We start from the raw sequence: 27,177 nt of genomic DNA, 5'->3' as shown, positions 1-27,177 counted from the left end.
TTTTATTTATTTATTTATTGTTATTTAGCTTTGGTGGTCTGTGATTGAGTCAGATTCCGTGGTCTCAGTCCTACTCTGAGGCCTACTGTAGTGAGTTACTGTACTGTTTAGTGTGTAAGTGTGTAAGTGTGAATCAGTGCTGAAGGCTGGAGTAGGCCACTGTGATAGGTGTCGAATGTCAGTGCGCGTCTCGCGCTGCTGGAGGCTTCAGCAGTAGGGAAGTGAAAAGCACTTCCTACTTCCTCACGCACCGTTCTTCAAACGCTGTTGTTCAGAGGGCCGAATGCGGAAAACGATGTAGTTCTGAACAACTTTTAAGACCAAACAGCTAGACATTTGAGGAAGAGCAGCGGGGAATGAGCGTGAAGGAGAGAAACTGCGGGTTGAAGCTGGCTGAGCGGCTCGGATGGCTGCGCGCGCGCGTGCGGAGCGGAGCTGAGTGACGAGGCGACTTCACACACCGGGCCTCGAGACCCTTAAAGTTTAAAACGGAGAACGAAACAAAACAAAACAAGGCGTCGACATGAAGAAGCAGTTTAATCGTGTGAAGCAGCTCGCCAACCAAACGGTTGGAAGGTCGGTGTTTTTCTTTCTTTTGCACTGTTACATTGAGTGTTTTTGCTGTTAGAGAACACGTTGTGTTGTTGGGAGTGTCACAGTGTCTAAGTTCAGGGGAACAGCACAAACGCCCAGGACTCTACTAATGATCCTCATGATACTCATTTTACCTTCAATTATGTGACTGGAATTGAAAATGTGTTACCTTTTTGTCATCAGATTAACTATAATGCACCCCTGAGTGAGAGGTGTGTGTGTGTGTGTGTGTGTGTGTGTGTGTGTGTGTGTGTGTGTGTGTGTGTGTGTGTGTGTGTGTGTGTCTGTCTGTCTGTCTGTCTGTCTGTGTATGTGTGTATATATATACATGTGTGTGTGTGTGTGTGTGTGTGTATATACATGTGTGTATGTGTATATATATGTGTGTGTGTGTGTGTGTGGATCCCTTTACAACTAAAGTTGTTATAACCAGTTCATGGCATTACAGTATAGCCTGCTCTGTGGTGTTGTAGGCCAAACAAATTGAGTTGGAGGAAGGTAGACTGACAAATTTTACAAAATATACTTATTTTGAGAGAGTTAAACCAAAATGTGATGCATTACAGACTGTACTACAGCATATTGTTTTCTAACTAAGTTTAACTATTAGGCAAATAGTCTGGGTGAGCAACAAATCAGGGATTATCATATGATGATAAGGACATATTGAGGGTACACAATATATGTTATGAAGTTCAGTTTTGATCTTAAACTAAGCCACATAATCAAAGATATATAAAAGTTCAGAGACTAAAAACAATAAAATGGTTGGTGCAAAAACAAACCAAGCCATTATTGTATTATTTGTTACTGTAAATAACAATTATGGTAAATGATATCCAGGAACCTGACGGTACACAGATTGTCCTTCTTCCTTTTGGTTTGTTAGTAAATGACAACTTTAATGTATAATGTAATACGTTTAAAGCTTGTCTGCTTGATTTGATTTGATTGCGTAGACCTGAACTAAACCGGTGCCGGCAACCTGGGAAATTATTCTATATTATTATATTATTGTTATTACTGTGTTAAATTTTGTAAATTAGACAAATGCCACTGAATGACAATGATTTTCAGTTCTTAATTTTTTAAGAACTATTCAATTCAAAAGGCACCATAAGGTTATTAGTATTATTTTTTGAAACAGTTTTTATTCTGGCCAAATTTTGAGCCAGTTTTAAACATGGGTTATAAGCAGTTCGTTGGTAAAATGTTTAGAAATGAAAGCAGTAAACTTTTTATATTGATACCTTCCATGCTAAGGCTGTGAAATGTATTGCTTTTTCCTCTTGGTCCCTACCATAAATTCCAGTGTTTTTATTGGGGAGTTTGGAAATGTAGTGCATGCTTGTATATCACTGTAATCAATTCCGAAGTTTTAATAAAGATTTGTAAAAATGGCGTTCTGCTGTTATGAGGAGTTTTCATGATGATGGAAATCCTGCGCAGTTAAAGCTCTTGCATTGGCCCCATTTTGAGGACTCCAGGGTTTTGTTTTGGCTGATGGATGAGGCTTTGTTCCATTTATTGTACTTCATGGGTCTCCTCGTTTGTCTTTTGTACTTAAATATTTTGAACCTGCCTGGAGATTTTTGTACATCAGTTGTTAAAAATGCAGCGCAATGAATGAATACCTACAGCAATCTAAGATATACCAGTCAGAAAAAAAAGATATCACTATAAACCATTCATAATATCAATATAAACCATTTTACTAAACAAAACCATTTACCAAGAACCAGGAGGAGAACAGAACTAAAAATAAATTTTACTGTTGTGACGTATGTTGGTTTTGAAGGTAACTGAATTGATGATACTGTTGGAAAAGTGATGGCAGATTTGGATTCACTTTCTGATTTGATCCAAAATTTTTATAAACTCAGCTGCTTCTGCTTAACAGACACGGTCCAAAGGGTGAACACTAGACAAGTATTAATATCTCTTATATATGAAATGTGACTTTTGACACCAGCAATATCTTTACAGATGATCAGCTCTGCAACCCACGGAATAGCTGTAGAGACTAAAGATAGCTGTAAAGACATAGTCATATCAGTAGTTCACCATAGTGAAAGATAACAAAACAAGAACAGTGTTTTTTTCTATTTTTAATGAGAAATTTGGAAATAAATCCATTATTGCTATGATTAAGGAATGATTTTTACATGACAAGTTTTGCATGTATTGTTTTTATAACACCGCATCACAGATTGTGTTAAAACACGAGGCAATAATTGTGGTATAAAAATCTACATATGTCGTGGTTATGCCATGCAGGACACAAGCATGGAACAAACGTAGGCATTGCTTTTTTGCGTCAGACCCACATAAACAGGAAGGTGGGGTGAAGAGGGTCGTTTACTTGGATGGTATTTTCCAAAGCAGGCATTTGTTTGGATTAAGGAAATCGCCGAACCAGGCTATCGTAAATAACACGAAGGAACTCTGACATTTTTCTTGTAGCTATTTAGAGCAGTAACATGTAAATACATGTAGGTACCTTTAGGAGGGGAAGGAAGAGGGGTGTCTAATGTTATGGGTGGTGTTTAGCAGTTTTTCCCAGTTCCTTTTTCCTCTGACTGGTGATTTTGTAGTAGAGAAATGGTTCATTTAACAACTGTGTGCAAAAAAATAAAAAAATAATAACACTACTGCAAATTATGCCAGTGGCTTACAATTAATAAAGCTACAGATAGAGTTTTGACAGAATCGTATACAGTATAGTGTATTATAGTTGGTTATTCCACGACAGTTTCTCTTTAACATGAACAAAAATGATGACAGGGTGTAACTTGTTTGTTGAATATTGGAAACAGATAAAGATTATATAATGTCCTTGCTCATCTTTGCTAAAGAAATAAAATTGTGAAATTGCCGTGGTAAGAGAGGAATAAAACACTAGTGGAATGTGTTGTTATATGAAAATCACATAACCGTGACCCAGGTTTTATTTATTGTCTAAAGTCTTTTAGTTAATAACTATTAGCTGAATTATTACAACACTTCCTTAAATCTTTACTGATCAGAGGTCTCTAAGAATATTCAGTCAGCACAGGTTTTCATTCTCCCTCAGAACATGACATCAAATGACAGACACCGGATGTGTCTGTGTGTGTCTGTGTGTGTTTCTGTCTCTCTGTCTGTGTGTGTGTGTGTGTGTGTGTGTCTGTCTGTCTCTCTGTATGTGTGTCTGTGTGTGTCTTTCTGTGTGTCTGTCTCTCGTTGTGTGTGTCTCTGTCTGTGCCTGTGTGTGTCTTTCTGTGTGTCTGTCTCTCGTGTGTGTCTGTGTGTGTGTCTGTCTCTCTGTCTGTGTGTGTGTGTGTGTGTGTGTGTGTGTCTGTCTGTCTGTCTCTCTGTATGTGTGTCTGTGTGTGTCTTTCTGTGTGTCTGTCTCTCGTTGTGTGTGTCTGTGTCTGTCTGTGTGTGTGTGTCTGTCTGTCTGTCTGTCTGTCTGTGTATGTGTCTGTCTGTCTGTGTATGTGTTTGTCTGTCTGTGTGTGGGTCTGTCTGTCTGTGTGTGGGTCTGCCTCACTGTCTGTGTGTTTGTGTCTGCCTCACTGTCTGTGTGTGTGTGTCTGTCTGTCTGTGTGTGTGTGTCTGTCTCTCTCTGTGTGTGTGTGTCTGTCTGTATGTATGCCTGTCTGTGCCTGTGTGTGTGTGTGTGTGTGTGTGTGTGTGTGTGTGTGTGTGTGCGCTTACAGATTTTGAGACACTGCTGGTAAAATCATCATGTCTCTGTTACAGTAAATCAGAGTGTAATGTAGAATGCAGACCAAAATCTGACTCAGACTCAGCGCTTCATAGAGCAGCTTCTCAGTCTGTACACAGTGCCAGGTTTTGTTTTATCCATTTGACTCTAATTATGGCTTCAGTCATGTACTGGAGATTGTACAGAGCAAATGTTTCCAAACAGTCTGCTCTAATTATCAGGATGACATTTAATTAATTACAAAATCTTAAATAAATATGCTGTAATTAACTGTCTCTTGCAAAGAAAGCTGTATATTTAATACAAGGAAACAGTAATTAAATGATTGGTAACAAATTGGTTCCTGACCTCATTATTGATCTTTTGCCAGGAATCACAGTTAGTCCATGTCCTGAACTCCTTTAAGTTTTACATTTATGACACTTAGATATATGATTATGACCATGATGGAAGGTAATTTTATAATATTTGATCATTTCTTATTTAATTTTTGATTGATCTATTTTCACATTTTTTGTTTGTTTAATATTTTAATTGTTGTCTTTTGCTAAATGTATAAATATTCACAGTGTAACATGGATCCATTCTAGCAATGTGCTGATATAACAGTCTATGTTCAGGTGGTGATAATTATTTCTGTAATTATTTGATCTCAGATTATGATAGTAAACTAATAGTCTTGTCAGAACATGTTTCATGCCCTGGAATATACATACAGACAGACAGACAGAGACTGAGAGAGAGAGACGGGCAGAGAGAGTGAGAGACTGAAACTGAGAGAGAGACTGAAACTGAGAGAGAGACTGAAACTGAGAGAGAGACTGAAACTGAGAGAGAGACAGGCAGAGAGAGAGAGACTGAGAGAGAGACTGAAACTGAGAGAGAGACAGGCAGAGAGAGAGACTGAGAGAGAGACTGAAACTGAGAGAGAGACAGGCAGATAGAGAGAGACTGAAACTGAGAGAGAGAGACAGGCAGATAGAGAGAGACTGAGAGAGAGACTGAAACTGAGAGAGAAAGACAGGCAGAGAGAGAGAGAGACTGAGAGAGAGACTGAAACTGAGAGAGAGACAGGCAGAGAGAGAGACTGAGAGAGAGACAAAGTATTCGCACTTATTTTACAACAGTGCTCTGCACATCATCTAAACACATCAGCTTGACATTTGCAGAAGGTGTAACTGACAGATGGGATGCCGGATTGCAGCAGGGAGCCGTTCCAACACACTGACAAGTATCATTTCCTAACACTGTTTTCCCATAACACATACAGCCCTTTTCCACAAACAGACAGTGGAAAACAAGAGGAGAACGGAAGTGTGTCTCTCTACCTGATTCCGTTTGCTATGCAACTGAGAAATTAAGATTAAATATATATATATATTTCTTTAAATGTCGACACTCAAACAAATGACTTCTGTCCCAAAAGGACATGTCAGGAAATGATTGTATACCAAAATACATTGCACAGGAGATTTGGGGTTTGATTTATATCTTGAATTACATTACAGACCACAAACCATTATCCAATTTTTATCCATTCTGTTCACTGTTTAAAAGGCTTTACGGCTTGCCTGGTACTGAGTAAACAGTAATGTTGCCATGGCAATACATTCCAAGAAGAACTTCAGGCTGTGTGTGCGCGCGTTTCTGCTGATTGGGTTTAATCCTACACACATGGAGTGTGCGCTCAGTACGCTCAGTGCACTCTGACTCGGGTGTGTGTAGGATGGGCTTCAGGAGTTTTTTTACCCTTTAAAGACTAAAGGAAAGCCTACATCCATTTGCCACACTCCAAATCAATGCTAATTCAATATTGATGCGAATCTAAAAATTCTCTCCCTCATGAAGCTCTCTGCCTATGTAACGAGATCTCATAGATATTTTTTTCTTGTTGCTCAGCTTGTGGCTATCAGTTTCATCTTTTGTGGCTTTTGTCTCAACGTCTATCCACAGATCCTCTTCCAGGAGATCTATCAAGTTTCAGGAGTTTCAGGAGATCTCTTCTCCTTTCTCAACTCTGTCTTTATATTTCTAAAACTCCGAGCAATTACAGATTTGTTGAAACACAGATGGTTCTTAATAGATAAGTAGTGTTTCTTTCACCTGCTGGCTATCGATATGTCCTATAGCCATGTCAAGACAGCACCAGTGTTATTACCTTCAGCAAACAGCAAATGGGTAAGCTTCTATATAAAGCTGTTCATCTAAATTGCTTTATTTTAGTATTTTTTTCTTCTTTTCTTAGAATAATGTTCATTGGCATTACAAATGCAGGGCGACACAATTTTCATCGTCAAGGAAACCGATTACTAAGCTATATTTGCCTTGCTCTATACCACAGTGATCCAAACTGCTGTCTCTTTTGACATGCTGCCAGTGTGTAGCATTATTATTGCAGTGGAATAGCAAGTGTTATGGATGCTTTTTTTAAGTGGATTAACAAATTTGATTGCATATATTCCATTTATCTGGACGATAAAACTTGTTTTGATGTACAGAGGCTAGGAAATCCTCTGACTTTATATACTGTTCTCGATGGGGGTGGTGGTGGTGGTGGTTTGCATTCACCAGCTATAAGCATTTAGGGAGCAACTAATTTCTGACCACTGAATACAATCCAGGGTACAGCAGACATTAATTCAGTCGACAGGATGTTTATATACCCCAGTGTCAAGGGGAAGCAGGGTTTGGTCTGAGTTATTAATTTTCTTTTAATTCAGCATTTCCCTGCCAGCAAAGTATGTTCAGTAGTCATTCCTTTCCCTCAGTCAGTCTATCTAGCACAATATGCGTTATTACATTGTATTATCTACCACTATTGATAAGCAACCATCGTACTAGTCTGGGCAGCACATCAGAGTTTAGTTTCACCTTCCGCACGAGCTAGCAAATACTTTTGTCATTTGTCCACTCTTATTGGGTGTTTGTGTAGCTGAGAGCAAGCAAAGTACAAATTATATGCTGTTATGTAAACTATAACTGTATATATCTACGTATAAGGCTTTTGCCGAGCACAACTTTACTACTCTGTTACAGTAATATTATGTAATGATTACACTGGTGTATCTGAACTGCAGTGCAGCTTGGACACAAGCAGAGGACTAATGGCGAAGTTTACAGAAGGAACTACTGTGCTGACTGAGCACTTTTTCAGGACATAAATCACCGTTTCAGCACTATTTCACCACCCAGCACACTATCTATTAAGTGCAATAAGAGCTAGGGTTTATATACAGGGCTAGAGCAGGGTGTGTCTGTGTGTGTCTGTGTGTGTCTGTGTGTGTCTGAGTTTCTGTGTGTGTGTGTGTGTGTGTGTGTGAGAGAGAGAGAAAACAGGGAATGTATAATGCTTTTAGCATCAACAGACAACGACATTAACACACAGTCCTCAGAATAGCAATAGAATCTGAACCATGCTTTCTGTGATACTTTTGGTGATGGCCGGTCTCAATGCCTTCACTTCTTATATTCTTGTATCTTATATGTCATGTTATATCTTTTGAGTATAGCTTCTTAATCAACACATTCTAAAGTGACAAAAATATATATATTTAGTAAGATCAGTGTAAGAGTTCTGCAGTTTTTGGAGATCCTCCCTATCTTTTGTCTTTCCCATATTTTCCCTGTTCTTGTACTTTCCATTTCCTAAAGAGTGCACCGAGTGTCCTCCACATGGTGCTCAGCATTTTTTTTATCTGAAGTTCCTGTCACATTCTTGTAAATGTGTGTATGGGTGTGTGAGAGTATGAGAGAGAAGTGTCTAAACTGGTGTTCACTGGCTGGAATGCTTGCTAATGATGTGGTCTGTCTGTCCGTTTGTATGCGCTTTGCATAAAGGTTGCATAAAACGACATGGCAAATGTATCAGGACTGCTAAAACAATTATATTCTGAAATGAAAGCAATACAACAATTAATAGGAAGTCTAACCCTTGTAGATTCATTGTCTCTTATTATTATTTTTTTTTACCTTTTATGATGTGACACTTACATAGATTAAAATGCAGCACTTCTTCATCCTGGATGTTTATTATTTTTTCATATTTATATATAAACTCTATAGACACTGCTGTGTATGAATATTCCCGGAGATCAACAGTTTCTGGAATACTCACACCAACCGATCTGACACCAGCATCGTCTGAGATCACGTTCTGATCCAATTCTGATGTTTAACTGATGCTCTTGACGTGTGTTAGCATGATTTTAAGTATTGTATTGTAGCCACATAATAGCTGATTGGCTAATTACATTAATGAGCAGGGGTACAGTTGTTCAATTCAAGTGACCAGTGAGTGTATATATCCATCTAACTGCTTTTATTACTTTTTTTTTTCTAGAGCGGAGAAAACAGAAGTCTTAAGTGATGACCTTCTACAGGTGACTATTTAAATTATCAACAACTTCTTCTTAGTCCACTGTTTCTTACTCCGCTAGAAATTGCTTTACATCTTTAATAAACATGCTTTGTATTTCCCTTGGAGCTCTTACTCTAATCCTATCATCTGCTCAATGGTCTTGCTACATAACCGTCTCTCTGTCTCAGTGTGTATAGCAGTCCAGGTTGTTGTTCAATCCTCTTCTAGCTAACCTTTGCCCACTTGTTGGTTTACTCTGCTTTCCTCTCCAATCACACACTTCTGGAATGTTCTTTATGACTCAAATGCCATTCTTAGGCAGGAAAGTCTAAATCCCTTTTGCGGCTCGATTCACCGAAGTTTAATGATCCAGAGTTTATCGCTTAGTTACAGTATTTCGGAAGAAGTGAGCTCATGATACAGATCCCAATTGTTATTCTGAATCTTTTGTATGAGCATGATATTGCTTATTTCTATATAATAAGATTCCATGAGTCCATTGTTGAGTTCAGAGAAAATTCTGCATCTGGCACAAGTTTTACTGACTCTCTCTGGTCATGCTCTGCTAGCTCTGTCTAAGTTAGCACAAACAGGATGTGATGCTGTTCTTAACCCGTATCAGTTTATATTTAGGGATGTCATTCAGGAAGATATTTCAGTGTTCATATATGTGTTTAAAAGTTATAGAAACATAAATGAAAGTGTAAACAGCAACCTCATTTGTTGGTTCCGTTACCTTTGTTGCTCTTTTTACCTTTTGATTTAAAAATGAAACGCACTGTTGCGCATGCGATATGCGTTGGTTGGAAAGACACTGATGATACTCAGATGTGTTGCTGACACGCAGAGTGAACTCCAGGTCAATCCCACTTACAGAGTCAGTTATCAGTTACACCCATATGCATAGAGACAGAGGCCGATCTTACACACAGTGACTCAAAAGCATGCGCTCGCACACGGAAGAGACAGCGAAAGCATTTCTTCTATCCTGGGGAAAAAAAGTCTGTCTACAATCTAAATGCTTGAGAATTCATCATTCTTCATTCAAACAACTATTTTTATATTTCTGTAAATAGACATTCATAAAAACATTGAGTGATGCTGTACGATCGAGTGCCTTGCCTTCCCCTCTTCAACAGCTGTGAAAGTAGCAGTTCCTGTGAGGCCCAAGAGGGCGGCACGCATACAACCCCTGCATGCTGCATTCCAGCGCCACTCATGCATTCAGTGTCCAAGGGTCAAAGTTTGAATGTCGCTGATTCACTATTTTTAGCAAACCCCCATGTGCCAGAAAATTCTGTACTCAGACAACCCTCATACACAATAATACAGTAAAAACTAGTATGTTCTCTCTTCATAAGGAGGTGGAGTCAGAGTTTTTCCTCCACAGAGAGCTCAACAGCTGTTTCACTTCAGAATAAAAAATACTTTCATTTTCACTAAACTAGAAAATGTAAAGCCTTATCAGCTCTCAAAAATGAGCGTCAGCTCTGCGGAAGGAAATTGCTAGTTGATGGGAGAGATGAACAGAGAATGGCTAGACTGGTGTGAACTGATCGAAAGGTTACAGTAACTCAGATTGTGGGCAAAGGTTAGCCAACTGTAGAAAAGCAGCTCAGAGTGCACAACACAGTGAGCCTTGAGGCTACAACAGCAGAAGAACACTAATGCATTTCTGTCTGCAGAATTGCCTCTTACTGGATATTTTTTCTTTATCTCACCATTCTGAGTACATTCCAGGAGATCGGCATTATAGAAACGCTCAGCCAACAATCATGCTATGGCCAGAATCACTGCCATCACAATGTTAGATATAACTAATACAATCAAAAAATGATTTCATTTCTTGTCATATGAAACACGGGCTTGCCCTTAGTTGTTGAACTGTTACCAGTTTGTAGTAAATAGTGCAGGCAGGAACCACCTGCCACATCAGCAATCATGAAAACACATCTTATTCAAGCTAGGCTGATTATATTGTACATTGATAGGTTTCATTTCACCTAAATTTACTCAAAACATACTCCATTTACCCAGGCTAACACATTAGAACATTTGACATGTGGGTGGTGCTTCCATTAATTTGTTCTTTGTTATAATGGACAATGTTGAATGTTTAGATTGGAAGCTGGTCCTGCAACAAGCTTGTTTGATTGTTCGTTAGTCGACAATACAGTAGGCCTCAGTTTGCTTAAATCATTTCCTCTTATTGAGCATGCTGTTACTATTGTATACTGTTGTATTGCTGGTCATTCTTTTACAGAATATATAGTGGATGTGCACTGGATCTCTTCCTTGCATGTTTAAAAAAATCTGTAAAAGTCAAAATGAAAGCAGAAGTCAATGGCATTTTCAGTTGTAGTTCCACTTGCTTGTCTGAAACGTCATGTTTGATTACTGACAAGAGGAAATTTTCTTTTTGTGTATACAAGCTGGCAAAACCCTTGCAAACCCTTATAATTCTCATGCCGTATTCAGTTTTTTGCCACTTACTTGTTAAAGGCGGAAAGGGAACGTGTAGCAGAGCTAACACCTGAAGCTCTGTGTGTTAGACACCCCATGTGTGAGCTCACCTGACAGGCAGAAAGGCCTGGAGCCAATTTGGCTTCTCCATGGGTAGGAACAAAAGGAAAAGACTTGAGCTGTCATCATTTGCCTGAGTCCAGGATGAATTTTTACAGCTACATGATTTCTCCGGCTTACCATGCGAATCCATCCTGATCGGAACGGCTCTGGGCTGGAGGCTTTGAGAAACACTGGCTTGTCAGTCAAAATGAGGTGCATAAGACATGCAAAGATCCTGTAAAACCTGCGTACTGTATTTATAGGGTAGAGAGAGGTGAAGTGAGAATGAATCCGCAGTCAATCTGAACTCTGATACTCTCAAAAATAGTACTGCATTTGCTCTTGCAGCACATACCGTATTATTGTAAACACATTTTATATACTACGTTGAGGTAAATTTTTTTTTTTTTTTTTTTTTTTTTTTTTTTACTGCAAGCCTCTGAAGGAGTATTTCCTAAAGGCAAGCCATGCCCTTTTTTTTTTTAATACTCAGCACCAGCATATTTTTTTTCCTGAGAAGTATTCTAATGAAATGTATTGTATCTCAGTATAATATCTAATACAAGTATACTGTAAGTACGTCTTTCAGTAATTATCATTACTAAATGAGTAACCTTCTTAGTTTTATCTAATTATGGTGTTGAGCAATATTTTAGATTTATCTTTGTGTCACAGGCATAGTTTGTAGCCATGAAAAGCACAACAATGCTCATGTATTTGGGCTATAAGGCTCATTCTTTATAAAATTAACCGATCAATTTTAAATTAAATGCATTAGCTAGCTATATTAGTTAACTCATGGAGCGTTGCAATGGCGAGTGGGTTTTGTTTCATAAAAGCATTTCTTTTCAGTTGTAATCAAATACGTTTTTATTTTCATTGCATCAGAAGCCCTTGCTGTCAGTGACCGATACCGACTCATTGTCAAGAATAATATACAAGTTTAACGCTCAGCTCACTCACCCAGCAGTGTGTAGACCTTTTTTTTCTTCCTTGCCTAGTAAGTGTTGTTTGCAGCATTTGTTGCTGCTGTTTTTTGCTAGCAGTAAACTCCTTGTCCTGAGTTTTATGTTTAATGTGTTATATCAGCTTATTCGTATTGAAGAAGTACGCTATAGTCTCTACAGTCTATTTTGCTTTGCCACCAGTAATTGTTAAATACATGCACATCACTGTCATGTTGTCTGTTCATAAGCACAACAGTGTACACTAGGCTTATATCACGTGGTATCATGTGGTGTTGAATGTTGAAATGGGTTAAAGCTCCACTGATTAGAAGGTTGTGAATTTGAATAACAGATCAACTAAGCATCCCCTGATTGCCAAATGCCACAAATGTAACTATGAGAAGATTATATTAAAGATATTTAAATGAGCATCATATCAGACCAAAAGCACACTGCAACACCTACTTGTACAAGTTAGATAGTATAAAACACTTTTTTAATTTTTTAAAAATGTATTTATTTATCTATTTGTTTTAGAAAAAAGTGCTTCCCAACTGGTGGAAGTTTACATAAATGTTAATGCGGCGTGCTTTTATTTGAATGCCGTCTGGCATTTCCTGCCTACAGCTTGTGCCTGAGAACCTGTCATTGTCAGCTTGTATAAAATGAATAAAAAGACTAATGTTTTATGATGAAATTTTGCTGAACGTACATGGCCATTACTGAAGTGAATTTAATCGTTTCTGATCATTAAGCCAGATTTGCTGTTTTACAGATTGAGCGCCGCATGGAGATTGTGCGGATGGTCTCGCATAATGCCTACAAGAAGTTGGCATTATGTCTGCAGGGCCATGTTGGAACAGATGCGGAAAAGAGACACGTAAGTGCAAATACTGTTTCGTTTCACATATTTTCAGTGTGATCACACCCTTCACTCATAATTTGATGCTGTGCATGTTTGTCCCACTTTAGAAAAAGCTGCCTCTGATGGTCCTCTCTCAGGCCATGGTGGATGGCGGCACTCAGTTAGGAGAAGAGTGCATGATTGGGTGAGTCCACCTGCATTCTGATCCAGGAATGATCCACGGTTGCACGTGTCAAATCAAGAGAATTCATATGAGGAGACGTTCACAGCGGGGTTTTGGTGACATTCGTTAAAGAGGGCTTGCTTTAGTTTCACCTCATTCAATAGAGACCCATATAAGATGCACTGCTGGACCTTACACAACATGGATGATGGTCTCCTTTTAGTCTAGACAAAGACACAATGTCTCATCTTAAGCAGTAATCAATTCTGGGAAACTGAAAAACAAACCATTAAGGAGCATATTAAACCTATTTCTAGATATGTGTACTGATTTTAGCAGATATCTATGCTTATCAAAGTACTCTTCAGTTACTGAGATCAGTTTTTGCAGTGAAGCCACTCATCATATAGAAAGCTTACTGTATGTTCTTCAGGATTCAGTTCTGCTGTATTTACTACAGTATGTGTATTTATGTATATGACTATGCTGATATAGGAAGATGATGGAGGTGTGTGGAGAAGCTGAAAGTAAGCTCGCCTATGAGCAGAGCCAGCATGAAGTCCAGCTTGAAAAGGAAGTCCTGGAACCACTTAACCAGCTAGCAGAGGTGAGCACAGACAAATAACATTTGGGAATGTGTATTGTGCAAATCATAAAGCATACTAGTAGAATATCAAATTATACATGGCATGTTTTAACATTTACACTTTGTGCCAAAAAAACCGAGCCTTAAAATGAAATAAATGAACAATGAAATGACCTTTTAGCACTCATCCTTGTGTTTTTTTCCTAATAATATATTGCTGGGAGTAAAGCACAAAATTTGTGTTCATGATGTTCTGCATCTAGCCCAAGTTATATATCGATTAGTTAGTTATGCTAAATAAGAGAAACATTTTTCACAATTGAATTTACTTTGAGATATTCTTATATCATTTCCACATAATAGATTATCTTTTTTTATTTCTTTCTGCCTACAGTTTGACATTCCTAATATTATAAAGCAGAGAAAGCAGCTAGCTAAGCTTGTACTGGACTATGATTCTGCAAAGGCGAGGTGAGCAAAACAGCCTTGACATGGTCGACTTTTAATGCAATGTATGGAATTCGTACAAAACGAAATCCTTACTTATTTGTTAAATTATTTCAAATAAATAAATCTATAAATATATACTGTGTATATATATTATTAGCTGTAGGAGAAATGTAAGTATACCTAGATAATTAATTATAACCACTGTGCTTAAAAACCACGGATTGTACATTGATTGTACATTTCACATGACCTGGTATCATTTTACATGTTTATTCTCTGTCTGATGCAGATATCACCAGGCCAGTAAAGCAATTCTCACAGCTACAAACAACCAGGCAATGGCTGCTAAAGCAGACTCCTGTAAAGAAGAGATGGATGAAGCCCACAACAAAGTGGAGATATGTAAGGTATGGTTATATGTTAATTCATCTAAAGGAGGGTTTTTTAATCTGCTGATGACCTTGAGCTGGGGCAGGGAGGAGCTGGAGAGAATTATGAAACACATTCCTGAGGTAAAATAAAAAAAAGAACCAGAAATACGGAGACTATCATGGAAAGCAACGACCATTTAAAAATTTGGACAAAATAATGATCTCACTATATAGCTTCATACTAGATTGTATGATTGAAATAAGTTTGAAGTATCTTGAAGTGTTTCAGGAGTAAACCAACCCTCATTTGTTCTCTTCAGGATCAACTGGCTGCTGATATGTACAACTTCTCCTCCAAGGAGGGAGAATATGCACGCTATTACGTCATGGTGAGTTCTCCCTCTGCTGTCCGTTGTTGCAGCGGTGCAACACTCATTCGACACAAATACATAATAAATGTGTTTCCCAGCTAATCATGGTGGAGTGCTGAGCTGTTGCTTTGAAGAATGAAATGTTATTACTATTAATTCCAGAAATCCAGCCGTTTGCACTTTCCTGTCACTTTTCCTGTTGTGCAAAAAATGTAAGAAATATTTTGCTTCCTTGTTAGTTGTTAGAGGAACAAGCCGAATACCACAGACGCTCTCTGGCTTGCATTGAATCCGTCCTTCCTGCTATCAGATCACAGCAAGGTATGACCTGCTTTCATTTCCTGGATGTAAAAATAACCCATATTGTATTAAACAAACCATAAATGCAGAAAATCTAATCTGTACAAGCATGTAGAAATGACTGGAATGATGGATTTGATCAGTACTCTGTAGTGTTGTAGTGCACCAATAATTATAGATGATAAATCCACATACAAAACAAGTCCAATCCAAATAGACATATGACCCCATTCATTCACACGAACAGAATGTATTTATGTTGTATGGCACTGAAAATTGTTATTTGATTCACAGTTCAGATTAGATTGTCTGGGATGAGTGCTGTGAAGTGTACTATATATTTCTGGATCTGTCTATGATCCGACTGCCGCTGATCAGTTATTCGATAACTTTTATTTTTTTTTTCTCTCTCTCTCTCTCTCTCTCTCTCTCTCTCTCTCTCTCTCTCTCTCTCTCTCCAGACACATGGATGGAGAAGCCAGCATTTGGTACAGCACTTGAGGAGCACCTTAAGCGCAGTAACAGAGAGATTGCCCTGCCTATAGAGGCCTGTGTGATGATGCTGTTGGAAACAGGCATGAAAGAGGAGGTAATAAGCCTGACCAAGCACCTGAAAAAACTGTCTTTAGAAAATTAGTCCAGATTCAAGAGGGTTCACTATTACTATTCAAACCGAGAACTTCTGCTCCAGAAGCTCTCTAAAGAGTTTCCTTAATGAAATGTGACTCTTATATTTGGTGACACATTTTAAAAAAAGATTGTATTTTGATCATCAACCGGGGGAAGTCGTGGCCTAATGGTTAGGGAGTCTGACTCCTAACCCTAAGGTTGGGGGTTCGAGCCTCGGGCCGGCCACGACTGAGGTGTGTGTGTGTGTGTGTGTGTGTGTGTGTGCACTCTGAGCATGGGTCACCTTACTTAGCTGTATGTCATGTCACACTTATCATTTGACAAAATCTGGAGCAAATAAGATACATTTAGTTTATTTTTATTTTTTTTGGACAAACCATTCATTTGACTAACTCGTGACAGTCTTGTTTTAGTAAGTGAGGCTCTGGGAGTGTAATTGAAACTACTGATGTTATTGTGTAGTTTACTTCTCCTTTCCATTTTGACACGCAGACTACTGGGTCTAATAATAGAAGTGAAACGAGACATCTATTTCCCATCTCTTATCGGTGTGAAAAAGATTTTTCAAATGCTTGGTTTTGCAGGGATTATTTCGTATTGCTGCAGGAGCCTCTAAACTAAAGAAGCTCAAAGCAGCATTGGATTGTTCAACTTCTCAGCTGGAGGAATTCTACTCAGACCCCCACGCTGTAGCAGGTATGTCCCAAATGCAGTAGAAAAAAAAAGTATTTGGTGCTTTGGTCTCCTTGTCTATGCATCTAATATTTTGAGGATATATTTTTTCTTTTAAACAAAACCAGGCTAACCTGATTTTACAGTTAAAACTATATCCTGCTGCTGCAGGTTCTGTTCTAGTTCACACTGATGACATGAGAAACACTGTCTTTGTTTTCTTTGTTTTCCCATAATCAGGAGCCCTGAAGTCATACCTGAGGGAGTTGCCTGAACCACTGATGACCTTCCAGATGTATGATGAGTGGATTCAAGCCTCAAAGTAAATGACACATTGCATGGCACACATTCTGTACACACATGTACACACAAGAACAATAGCATAGCGGTATGGTCATTAGACGGTTCAGACAGGAACATTAGAGAATACGTGCAAATCACGTATGACTGTTAACATTTTAACCTCCCAGAACACATTCATTCAAGTTGTGTGGCATGTTCGATTCTTTTTTTTTCTTCTTTCTTTGTAGTGTTGCTGATCCAGATAAAAGACTGCAAGCATTGTGGGTAGTGTGTGACAGTTTACCAAAGGCCAACAAGGCTAACCTGAAGTAGGTTAAGGAAAAAAATCAAAACACACACATGCTGTTATAAAAAAATGGGATGTGTACACAATATTTATTGTCATACTTTTTTTTTTTTTTTTTTTTAAATCTATGAACAGTTACATTTAACATTCTAACATCCATTAAACAAGTTACTTAGCTTGATGCCTAATCAACTGTAATGTTCAACAGTCCTTAAAAACATTATGAATTGCTTTACCTCTGACTGGTACAAAGTAAATAACCTTTTTTTTTTTCTTTGCATTTTAACCTTGTTCCGCTTATTTTGTGTCCATCAAGATATCTGGTGAAGTTTCTGGCCAAGCTAGCTCAGGAGAGTGATGTGAATAAGATGACCCCAAGCAATATTGCCATTGTACTGGGACCAAATTTGCTGTGGGCCAAAACCGAGGGGTGAGTTCACACACAAAACATAACAACACAGTCTCATTTTCTGTCTGCATAGAATTGAAATGTAACGTTTTGGATCACACATCGAATAACATAAGCTGTTGAATGAGTTTTTCTTGTACCTTTAGGACTCTTGCTGAAATGGCAGCTGCTACTTCAGTCCATGTGGTGGCGATTATTGAGCCCATCATCCAGCATGCTGACTGGTTTTTTCCAGAAGGTAAGAGTTGTGTGAATAAATCACTTTATCTGAACATGAGAGTTTTACTGTTACTACTACTATTTTATTTATTAATAATACCCTTTATAAGATTACAAACTAGATCATATCTGAGAAGTAGATCACATGGTACATTCAGATTTTAGTGAATATGTCTTATACAATATGAAGAAACATTTGTGAACACATGACCATCACCGAATTGTCCTGTTTTCTCTGTCCTCCAGATGTGGAATTCAATGTGTCAGGGGTGTTTGTGATGCCCACTGGCCCCGTGCACCAGTCTGGACACCCTGTTACCCCCGAGCCTGAATATGCCACTATAGAGCGGAGGCGCCCGGGCAGCCTGGGGGGATTGGAACCCGAGACTCCCCGCAAAGACAGGTATCCATCCCACCCTCGCCTTCACAGACAAGACTCCAGATCCACAACTGTGTCTGCTTTGTATGTAGTGGCCAATGATTCTGTCACAGTCAAAGCGGACAGTCCGTCTCCGGAGGCTGTGAAGTGACCCGCACGTGCGTTTCTTTTTCAAGGTGTTTTGTCTTTCAGTTTATTTTTTGTGTATGCTCCAATACATCAATAAAACATTTGTTTTCTCCCTTGTTCAAACATGGTAAAATGAGTGATATATGATTTGTGTATTATGAACCGGGTTTCTGTGAGTCATACAGTACAGACTGTGATATGCCTCTACGAGACTGGATCTTCAGTAACTCGGATCTCAGTCGTTATTCGTTACAAAAAAAAAGTCACAAAAAAGTCGATTATACATTACAAAACTGATTAATAGGTTTAACATAACTTGAGGTCACAGATTCTCCTCATGTAAGCGTACGTTAAATATAACCACCACACCCTCATCTGCTGTCTGTTGGCTAAATAATGGTTCAAAGTTCAAAAGGATGAAAGGTCTTTCAGACATGTGAGGAGTCACGTGCTGCTGCTGTAGTAGAGGAGTTTGTTCAGTGAGTTAGTATAATCAGCTGTTTAACAGAAGTATGCACAGTCTTGAGTGAAAAGGAAACTCCAGCATTTTTCAACTTAATCTCTCTCTTCTTTGTTGACAGAATTTGTGCGATTACCTCAGAGTCATTCCAACACACAGGAAAAGGTTTTTTGACTCAAAACATATCTATAATCGAAGTCCGAGTATTATTTTTTAAAAACTTTTGACAGTGTTCTGTATAACATCAGTTCAAAGCTACAACTATTTTTATGGCAGCAAATTTGAGACGGACATTCAAGGAAATCGTTACGTACCTTTAACCTTGACCACACCAGAGCGATACAGTAAAAGTTTTGTGGCATCTATGCTTCATCAGACAGACACTTGATACTTCAGTGATTACTGTATGATCTCTTTACACACATCCTTCTCGATTCTTCCCAGGCCAGTTTCTTAAAGGATAGCTTTAAATACTTATCTGGTGTTTAATTTAAGAAATGAAAGTATTCTAAAAATATGTTTGGCCAAAATCTTGTTTTCTTTTGACTAAACCACCGACTTCCGTTAGACTTTGAATATAAGTGATCCTCATTTAAACAAATTCTTGTTTTGCTTTTTTATGAGTACAGCAAAATGATCTAGAATTGCTCATATGCTAAAAACATGGTAGAGATTAGATTGAAAATGTGCTGGAACAACAAACCAATAGGTCACATCTCATACAGCTGCTTTGTGATATATAGTTTTTCCAATTAGTAGACAATGATAAATGACTTGCTGATGATTAGCATGTAGAGTTAGTTAAGCAATGACAAACAAGTAAACAGCAAAGGAAGATGTACAGAATATTGCCTGCTAGTTCACACTAAAAAAAAATAATAACTCAAAATTATTTACTTTTTTGTTTGTTTCTTTAACCAATTGTACCCCCTGCCTTCGTGTGCTTTGTGTGTTGCCTCCCCCCTGTTTCTCCTTTCACTTCTCCCTGTCCTCTGGTCTAATGCCTCCCTATGACCACAGGTAGAGGGTTGTCAGGTGTCAGTGTTTCACCCTCTTTCCCCTCTCCCCTGTAGCCTCACTAGCAAACATCCGGAGCATGCACCTCGTAGAACTGCCACTCTAAATAGAAAGCAGCAGCAGCAGCACACCTCTCCAGCCTTCCAGCCCCCTCTTCCTCCAGTGGAGGCAGGGGGGGTCCCAGCGTCCGAGCCCTCATCTCAATCAGCTCTAGGGGGCTCGGAGGCTGGAGCTATAACGGCTCAGACCCAGCAGCAATCTGCTGAAGAGAGCAGGTAAGGACCCGAGGACACACAGAATGCTTTCCACCGCTTCGCTGCAGGAAGCCAATCAAAAAACAAAACAAAAAACAACCCACCTTTTTCTACCAGATGATTCGGTGCTGTGTAAAGCTGTCTCTAGTGTAACTTTCACCATCTTTCTGTTAATGAATCCCATAAATCAACGTACCAATTAAATCCTGAACAAGTAAGTAAAAACAAATCAAAAGAGCATTTTACCTTCTGGCTGAGATTAAGGAGTTTACAGGCTTTCAGATGCCAGTTTAAATCCGGAAACTTCTTAGTCATTTGTCTGCTCAGACTGATCACACCTTCCTCATAGTCATTCATGACTTCCTTACATCCCGTTTACTGTGTCTCTTCTCTTTCCCATGTCTGAATCACTGCACTCTTTCTTGTCTGGAGTCTACATGCTTTTAATCCCATTTACAATTTTCCTGTACTAACTGCTGAAAAACAATGATTGCCTGGCATGCTGTATAGGTGATTGTAGTACAAATAATGATTTGCAAGCTGCTTAATATCTAATATAAAGATGCATGTTAATAAGAAGCATGGGAAACATAATATTTATAAACCGCATACTAAGAATAATGCAGATGTTTGAACCTGATTGTTTTTTACACTTGTAGTGTTGGGCGAGAGCCAACCTCCACACCTCCTCCCCTGAGAAATGGCCCTGGAGGCTCCAGTGGATCTCCTGGGCAGCTGAACATAGGGACGCCAACATCTGCTTCCAAGGGCCCAAGTCCACACTTGATGCGCAGGGGTAAGCCATCTCCCATTTCTCCACAGGAATTATAACTATCCTTGTCCATTGTTGGAGACCGTGTTAAACTTGCATAATATACTGTGCTGTTTCATGCGTTGTCACGCTTCTATAGCTTTGTTTCGTAAATGGGTCTTGTTCAAGCTCATATTGATGGAACATATTCAAATGAGAACATGGATTGGACTTGTGCTTTCAGGTACAAAGAAACAGGCCCCTGCACCACCTAAAGTGGCTCCCAGCCCCTCTTTCTCAGCAACTACACCCTTGAAGGCCACACCCCCCTCCTCTATACAGGTCCAATACCAAACCCCTGTCGCGACTATTGTCCAGCCTGCAACCTTACCTCGCCGCCACTCCAATAACCAGATACCCATCCATGCCCCAAGTCACCCTCCTCCTCAGCCTCCACAGAATGCAGCAGACCCAGAGCCATCCCCTCCCAACAGCCCCACTCCTCCTGGCACCCCCCCACATGACTCCACCCACTCTGCTTCTTTGTCCCGCCCTCGACCAGTTCCCAGACCACGGCCCAGACCCAGTGTACCGCCGCCGCCCCAGCCTCCCGGTGAGAGCACTAATGGAGTGTGTAACTCTGCTTCCAAGATCATCACAGGTAAGAAAGGAGCATTCATTATTAAAGAGATCAGAGATGGTTGTGCCTTTTGTTTTGTTTTTATTTGTTGTTTTTTGGGTTTTTTTCTTTACCAGTGTCTTAAATACTTAAACAAAATGCTTTCCGTATTACAGATGTTACTTTTCAGTCCATCTGATAATTAGCCATGCACTCAAACCCATGCCTTTAGTTATATATGAAACCTATTCGCTTGACCTGAATTTTGGTCCTACACCCAATACTTCTTGGCGAGCATGAAAATAATCTGAATGACAGCTATCCAGTGCAGAGAAACATAATTAATTCACCTTATTACATACAAATAATACAGAGTGTAGAAAGTATATGACATCATGTGGTCGTTCTCGGAACAAACAGCAGATAATCAGATACTTTAAAGTCCTTGCTGGCAAAATGAAACCAGAAACTAAACTGTTTCCTAAGAAAAAAGAAGCAGAATGTCTAACTGCTTTTGTGCTTCTTATAACAGCAAACATAAATGTAGAGCAAAAAAGTTTGGGGGACGTTGAGCTTTAGTATGTTGGATCAAATCATCGACCTCATTAAGGATTCATCATCTGAAGCACAAGCCAAACTAACTGCTGCCCTCAATCTTTCCCACATCATTATATAAAGATGGAAACGTTCAAATGGTGCAGAGAAAAGGCACTTAGTTGAGCTCACAGTTAATGTTACAATATCTTACTATCTTTCCACGTATTTCCACAGGTTGAGGATCTTATCCTGGCCAAGGTAGTAACTAGACCACTTGTTCTAAAATTAACTTGCAGCTCATTAGCATTACCATCACTGTTAGCATTACCATCACTGTTAGTATTACCATCACTGTTAGCATTACCATCACCATTTTTCACCATCACCATTTTTGATGTTCATGTTTCATCTTGCATTTCATTGCCCAAACTCTGATCATGTAAAATTCTGTACAAGTTTTTTGCAGATGGTTCTCATGCCATACATTTTTTCACAAAGGGACATGTTTGAGCACTGGACTACACGCTAGTTTTGTGGTGACATGATGATAACTGGAGAATTGTACACTATAGATAATGCATATTTAGAGAATCATATCAAACACCTAAACAAACCACTCTCCCACTATTGCTCAGTTTTAAGCAAAGTTGCCTCCCAATGTGCATTTTCTTGAGCCCTGTAATTTATTTGCTGGCTGACATGCAGCACTGCAACTAGTTGTAAAAGTATAGTCCGACATTAATCAGATAACATTTCTGACATTCGGCTAGCTGCTACAGGAAACATATGGATTGGTATGAGCAGTGATAAAATAGGCACTGGAGAATTTTCTAGCATGGAGGGAACATTCTTCTCATTTAACTACTGATCTTGTTTGGGTGGTTACTGTGAGACCTTTTGCCCTGGGAGCATAGTGAAAACAGTGAATTATACTGGACTAATGTGTGCATTTTTTTTAGCACAAATCTAAGCAGTTCCTGAATAATGGACAGACGATATGTGTGCAGCATGTACAGTTAGTTGGAATAAAACATGTTTTGAGACAGCAAAAATGCATGTGCTTAAGAATCCAAAGCTGTTCAGTTGTAATGGAAAGTTCAGCAGATGCCAGCCATGCCCTTCCCCCTCCACTCTGGTTTGAACAACACCCATTCTGCGGTTTCATCACACGGCTCCTCTGCTATCCATCTGCATGAGCACAAGCACTGCGATTTACAGCTGCACCCCTCAGGCCACTTCACCAGGCTTATCACTCCATCTTTCTATCTCTCCTAAACTTCGCTTTCTCTAAAGGGGGGGGGGGGATTTTTTTCCAATCAATTACCTTGACCATGACCACGCTGTGAGTCATACAGTGCTGTGGTTAATTACTTTTCTGATGACTTTTCCAATGCCATCAGAATGCCTTGCTTGATAAGTAATTCATGAGTAATTGATGAATTAATTGGGTGTCTTGTGCATGACGTGGCATTGTTAAATTGTTACAGATGTGTGACCTCCTGCCTGTGAACTAAGAGTTGAATGGCAGGCTATGGTAAGGATGCCAAAAACTGAAAGCTAATCCATAGCATTGTTGCCGGATGCCTCGCTGTGGCCGCTTTTGCGCACCAACACTGCTTGTCCAAAAATAACACACTAACCGCTAACTAACCTGCATGTGCAATAACCCTTGTCACAAAGAGCTCATTGCAAACAGCAAACCGTTTCTTTTTAAAACTGCCCTGGGGTCTTATTTATCAACCATCTATACACATGTTCCTACTAGAATGGGATTTAGCAATTTCTTCTTGTGCATGAGGATGTGTATATATACGCTTATATATATAGATACGTTTATATATATAGATACGCTTATATATAGATACGCTTATATATATATATATATATATATATATATATATATATTATATATATATATATATATATATATATATATATATATATATATATTTATGTATATACCCTGACTAACATGCTTATGCAAAAACCCATAGTGGTCAAAAAGCATAATAACAGGATTATTAGTGTTTCAGTATAACTGAGTAGATTAACTGCTATTGCAGTGTTCAAAACAAGTTAGAGACATGTGTCATACGAAATGTAATATAAAATCATAGACTGAGATGATGCCTTAATTAAACATTTAGCACACATTTTTTTAATGATAACAGGAACCTCTTTGCTAAAAGTGATAATGTATTTGCCTGGTGCAATTTTAGTGCAGTAACTCATTTAGTAACTCCTCTCACTTTCTGTGAGGCTAACGGAGCCCAACAGTTGCAGGTTTATACTTGGGAGTTTTTTTTTAGTCAAGGACTAAATCTGGCATTTCATATTACTCACGCTGCAATAGATTCTCTAAATGAGGAATTTCTCACATAGTCACCAGTGTGCACCAAATGGCACAATCGAATGCACATTATATATATAATGTGTGCCAATTTGGGGAGGTTTCCAGTGTACAGTGTATGGGATATCTGTGTGTGCATATGTGCCTGTGGTAGATCTCAGTTTTCTACTGCATCCTGGTGGTGCTCAGGTATAGAGGTCAGTTTGATAAATGAGACCCTTGATTTGTGTGCTGCTTGCTAGCATTCACTTAGGGTGTGGAATAAAGAAGGACATGAGGCCATCGCACCACGGATGATGTCTAAATGTGCTACAATTCGAGTTAAACAATAGCGTTCCATTCATCGATTTCTTAGTGATTTTGAATTGAAGCATCAAATGCATCTAGCAAAATGACAAATTCGTGGTGTGTTAGATGTTTCCTGGCTTGTTTCCCTAAACATTTAAGCATAGTAGCATTAGTAAGTACCACACAAATACTTTGAGATTTGACTGTAAATTCTGACCGCACAGATGTGGCCGTGACATTGAAGGGGTCCGGGCGGCTCCTTGTCCCGCATATAGCTGTGGAACAGCCTGTGACTACACCACCTGAAGCTGAGAACCAATCAGAGAGCACCATCTTTTAAGAAGTAGATGAAACACCTCCTCAACACGCAGCCAATCACTCCCTATATTGCTGTTTTGAGGCAGAGCGATGCTCTGTAGACAATCCTCGAACTCTGGGGTCTTCTGGGCACCGAGGGAGCTTTTTAGACGCTGTTACTGTTTCAACATTTGCTGACATATTGAAGCTTGAGGTAAGCAATTAAACATGCTGTATACTGTACCAATATCACAAACTGTAACCTCTCTCTCGTGCCAGAATGTTTCCAGTTGTTAGGCTTTAACTTTAAAAAATTTTTTTCGTGCTTTTGAATTGTATTGTGAACTGCATACATGCGTATTATTACTTGAGAGTGTTTGACTGCATAATTGTAAGGGAACAGCCAAAAACAGTATGAGATTCGTCAATGAAGTTCTCTTTCCCACTCTGAATTCTCTGTGCTGCCTTGTGTCTGTTATCATTCTGTTTTATTCCTGTCAGCCATCTTTATTTTAAACTTTCAGCTACTGAGAGTGCAGGATTTCATTTTGACTGCCTGAGAGATAATAGAGTGATTTTAAACAGACCAAAAACCTTTTATAGGAAACGTTTCATAGAGAAAAACTATGGAAATGCAGTGTATGGCTAAATATCAAGTATTGAATTTTAAGTACTTTTATTCATGTGGTGCAATATTGATTGCAGTTTAGATCTTCTTTTTTTCTTCTTCTTTTTTTTCTCTTACAAATGAGACAATCGCTATATCAATATTTTAATGTAAATGAGTGCAAATTTGATGCAAAAAAGGAAATGGACCAAATAATACAGCAATAAATTCACACATCTCACATATCAGCTAAACATTATTTAAAGTGGATATCTACACCGTGTCAGTGATCGTTTCCATCCGTATGCATTGTTTTTGCTTTAATAAATAACCTGAAATGTAAGTTGCCACAAAGCTATTCTTATTATAATGTTTCTCCTGACTCTGCTGTTCAGTACAGATTATCAGATGTTTTAGGGAGAAATGCTACACAACATTGATGTCTTCCATAAAGGTCCCAATACTAAATTCCCAGCTAGATTGAAAAGATCTCATTTGATTTTGTTTGAAATTTCTTTATTACATTCTGTGTTTGTAAATGTTGGTGTTATTTTTAAGAATGACAGTCAAGCAGAAATGTTGGGTGAATATGTGTAGAGTTCAGTTTTGCTCAGGAAATAGCAACTCAGAAATATGAGTCATTCATCCATTTAATTACTGACATCTTTTTTTTTCTTCCTTTTTTTTTGCAGCAGACTAATTTTAAATGAATTCAGAGCTTGTAAATGTTGATTTGTATTTTTTGTTTCATTTTTTTTCTTTTATACTGGGTGCACCTTTTCTGCAGCTCTTTCTCAGCTGGTTCTGCACATCTATCAAAGCAAAGATACTCTGGTCTGTTGTACTGATTACTGCTGTATTTCCTATACAGCAAGTGGAATGACATACAATTGCCTAATAAAATTCCATGCAATGAGAAAAATTGAAGTGTGCCGGTTTATTTCAGTGTGTTTATTGGTTAGTAAAACATACTGTACATCTTAGTGAACTGAAGAAATTCAAAAAGAAAGTATTGCCTGCATATTGCTCAGCCTAAAAATGTCAATGTTCTGTATAAATAAAATGAGCAACGCTTCACTCCATCTTCTACACAACCTGTCAGGCAAAATGTGCATTGAGTTTGAAGATGCTGAGATATGAAAAATTTCACATTGATAATTACTTGATTATAAGACAAATTTGTGAACAAGCTTTGTAGGATTACTAGTGTCCATAGTCTTTAGATATTAAGACTTCGGGCTGTCATGCCCAGAAGGCAAATAGAAACACCGCCACTGACATGCAGACGATTAGGTTGGCGTTTACCACATGCCTCAGATAGGGTTCTTCTTCTAGGGAACACGCTACTGCCTCGGGTGGAGGTACTGGGTCCTGCACCCTTTCTGAATTCAGCTTCATCCCACACAGCCAGAACAGGGTGGACTTCAGCTTAGAGGGTGTTTCAACATGCTGTGTACTCGAGCCTGATGACAGAGAGTGTTGTACATGTCACAGTAAAAGTAAAACTTCTGGAGATACTGAAATTTTCTTTTTGAGTCATGAATTTGAACCTTATTAACATCTCAGCATGTTTTCAGTTTGCATTTGGATTTCAAAATTTTATTCAATCTGGGGAAATGAGTTTGACTCCATTTTCCACTAAGCTGTCGCTCCTGGGCCCCTGAGCCAGGCCCCTTAACCCTTAATGCTCAA

At 38.8% G+C, this 27,177-nt stretch overlaps 2 protein-coding genes across 7 annotated transcripts in view; one reads left to right on the top strand and one right to left on the bottom strand.

Moving 5' to 3' along the window:
- The first annotated feature begins 127 nt into the window (after nucleotides 1–127).
- Nucleotides 128–26,407, top strand: arhgap17b (Rho GTPase activating protein 17b). Of its 5 annotated transcripts, XR_003439845.2 has the most exons (22): nucleotides 128–576; nucleotides 8,643–8,682; nucleotides 12,948–13,052; nucleotides 13,145–13,221; nucleotides 13,696–13,807; nucleotides 14,181–14,257; nucleotides 14,526–14,643; nucleotides 14,928–14,996; nucleotides 15,218–15,299; nucleotides 15,740–15,867; nucleotides 16,493–16,604; nucleotides 16,821–16,902; nucleotides 17,111–17,191; nucleotides 17,486–17,599; nucleotides 17,725–17,816; nucleotides 18,044–18,200; nucleotides 19,839–20,057; nucleotides 20,696–20,832; nucleotides 21,032–21,448; nucleotides 22,178–22,201; nucleotides 23,431–23,477; nucleotides 24,806–24,946. XR_003439845.2 is itself a non-coding variant. In XM_027141346.2 (21 exons), the coding sequence occupies exons 1-20, from the start codon at nucleotides 524–526 to the stop codon at nucleotides 23,436–23,438; spliced, it is 2,280 nt and encodes a 759-aa protein (XP_026997147.1). In that variant the 5' UTR covers nucleotides 128–523; the 3' UTR covers nucleotides 23,439–23,477; nucleotides 24,806–26,407. The 5 variants fall into 5 exon arrangements, 4 of the variants coding, with proteins under 4 accessions (XP_026997147.1, XP_026997149.1, XP_026997146.1 ...); XM_027141346.2 differs by lacking the exon at nucleotides 22,178–22,201 and having other exon boundaries at nucleotides 24,806–26,407; XM_027141348.2 differs by lacking the exon at nucleotides 23,431–23,477 and having other exon boundaries at nucleotides 24,806–24,933.
- LOC113639472 (sodium/myo-inositol cotransporter 2-like) overlaps nucleotides 26,408–27,177 on the bottom strand; it is a 38,969-nt gene continuing 38,199 nt past the window's right edge. For both annotated transcript variants that reach the window (XM_027141350.2, XM_027141351.2), the window contains one exon: nucleotides 26,408–26,948. In XM_027141350.2, the coding sequence (XP_026997151.1) occupies nucleotides 26,728–26,948 (221 nt within the window). In that variant the 3' untranslated portion in view covers nucleotides 26,408–26,727. The remainder of the gene's footprint in view (nucleotides 26,949–27,177) is intronic.

This window comes from Tachysurus fulvidraco, chromosome 15 (assembly GCF_022655615.1).
Source record: "Tachysurus fulvidraco isolate hzauxx_2018 chromosome 15, HZAU_PFXX_2.0, whole genome shotgun sequence".
NCBI lineage: Eukaryota > Metazoa > Chordata > Actinopteri > Siluriformes > Bagridae > Tachysurus > Tachysurus fulvidraco.
This window is presented reverse-complemented; position numbering and strand designations above follow the sequence as displayed.

What these genes read in the sequence shown, in the direction of transcription:
- arhgap17b (XM_027141345.2), top strand. Translation starts at nt 524, where the DNA reads ATGAAGAAGCAGTTTAATCGTGTGAAGCAGCTCGCCAACCAAACGGTT. An exon ending in CTGTGGGCCAAAACCGAGGG is followed by an intron (nt 17,600 to 17,724) that starts GTGAGTTCACAC and finishes TTGTACCTTTAG; the next exon opens with GACTCTTGCTGAAATGGCAG. An exon ending in GAGACTCCCCGCAAAGACAG is followed by an intron (nt 18,201 to 19,838) that starts GTATCCATCCCA and finishes TCTCCCCTGTAG; the next exon opens with CCTCACTAGCAAACATCCGG.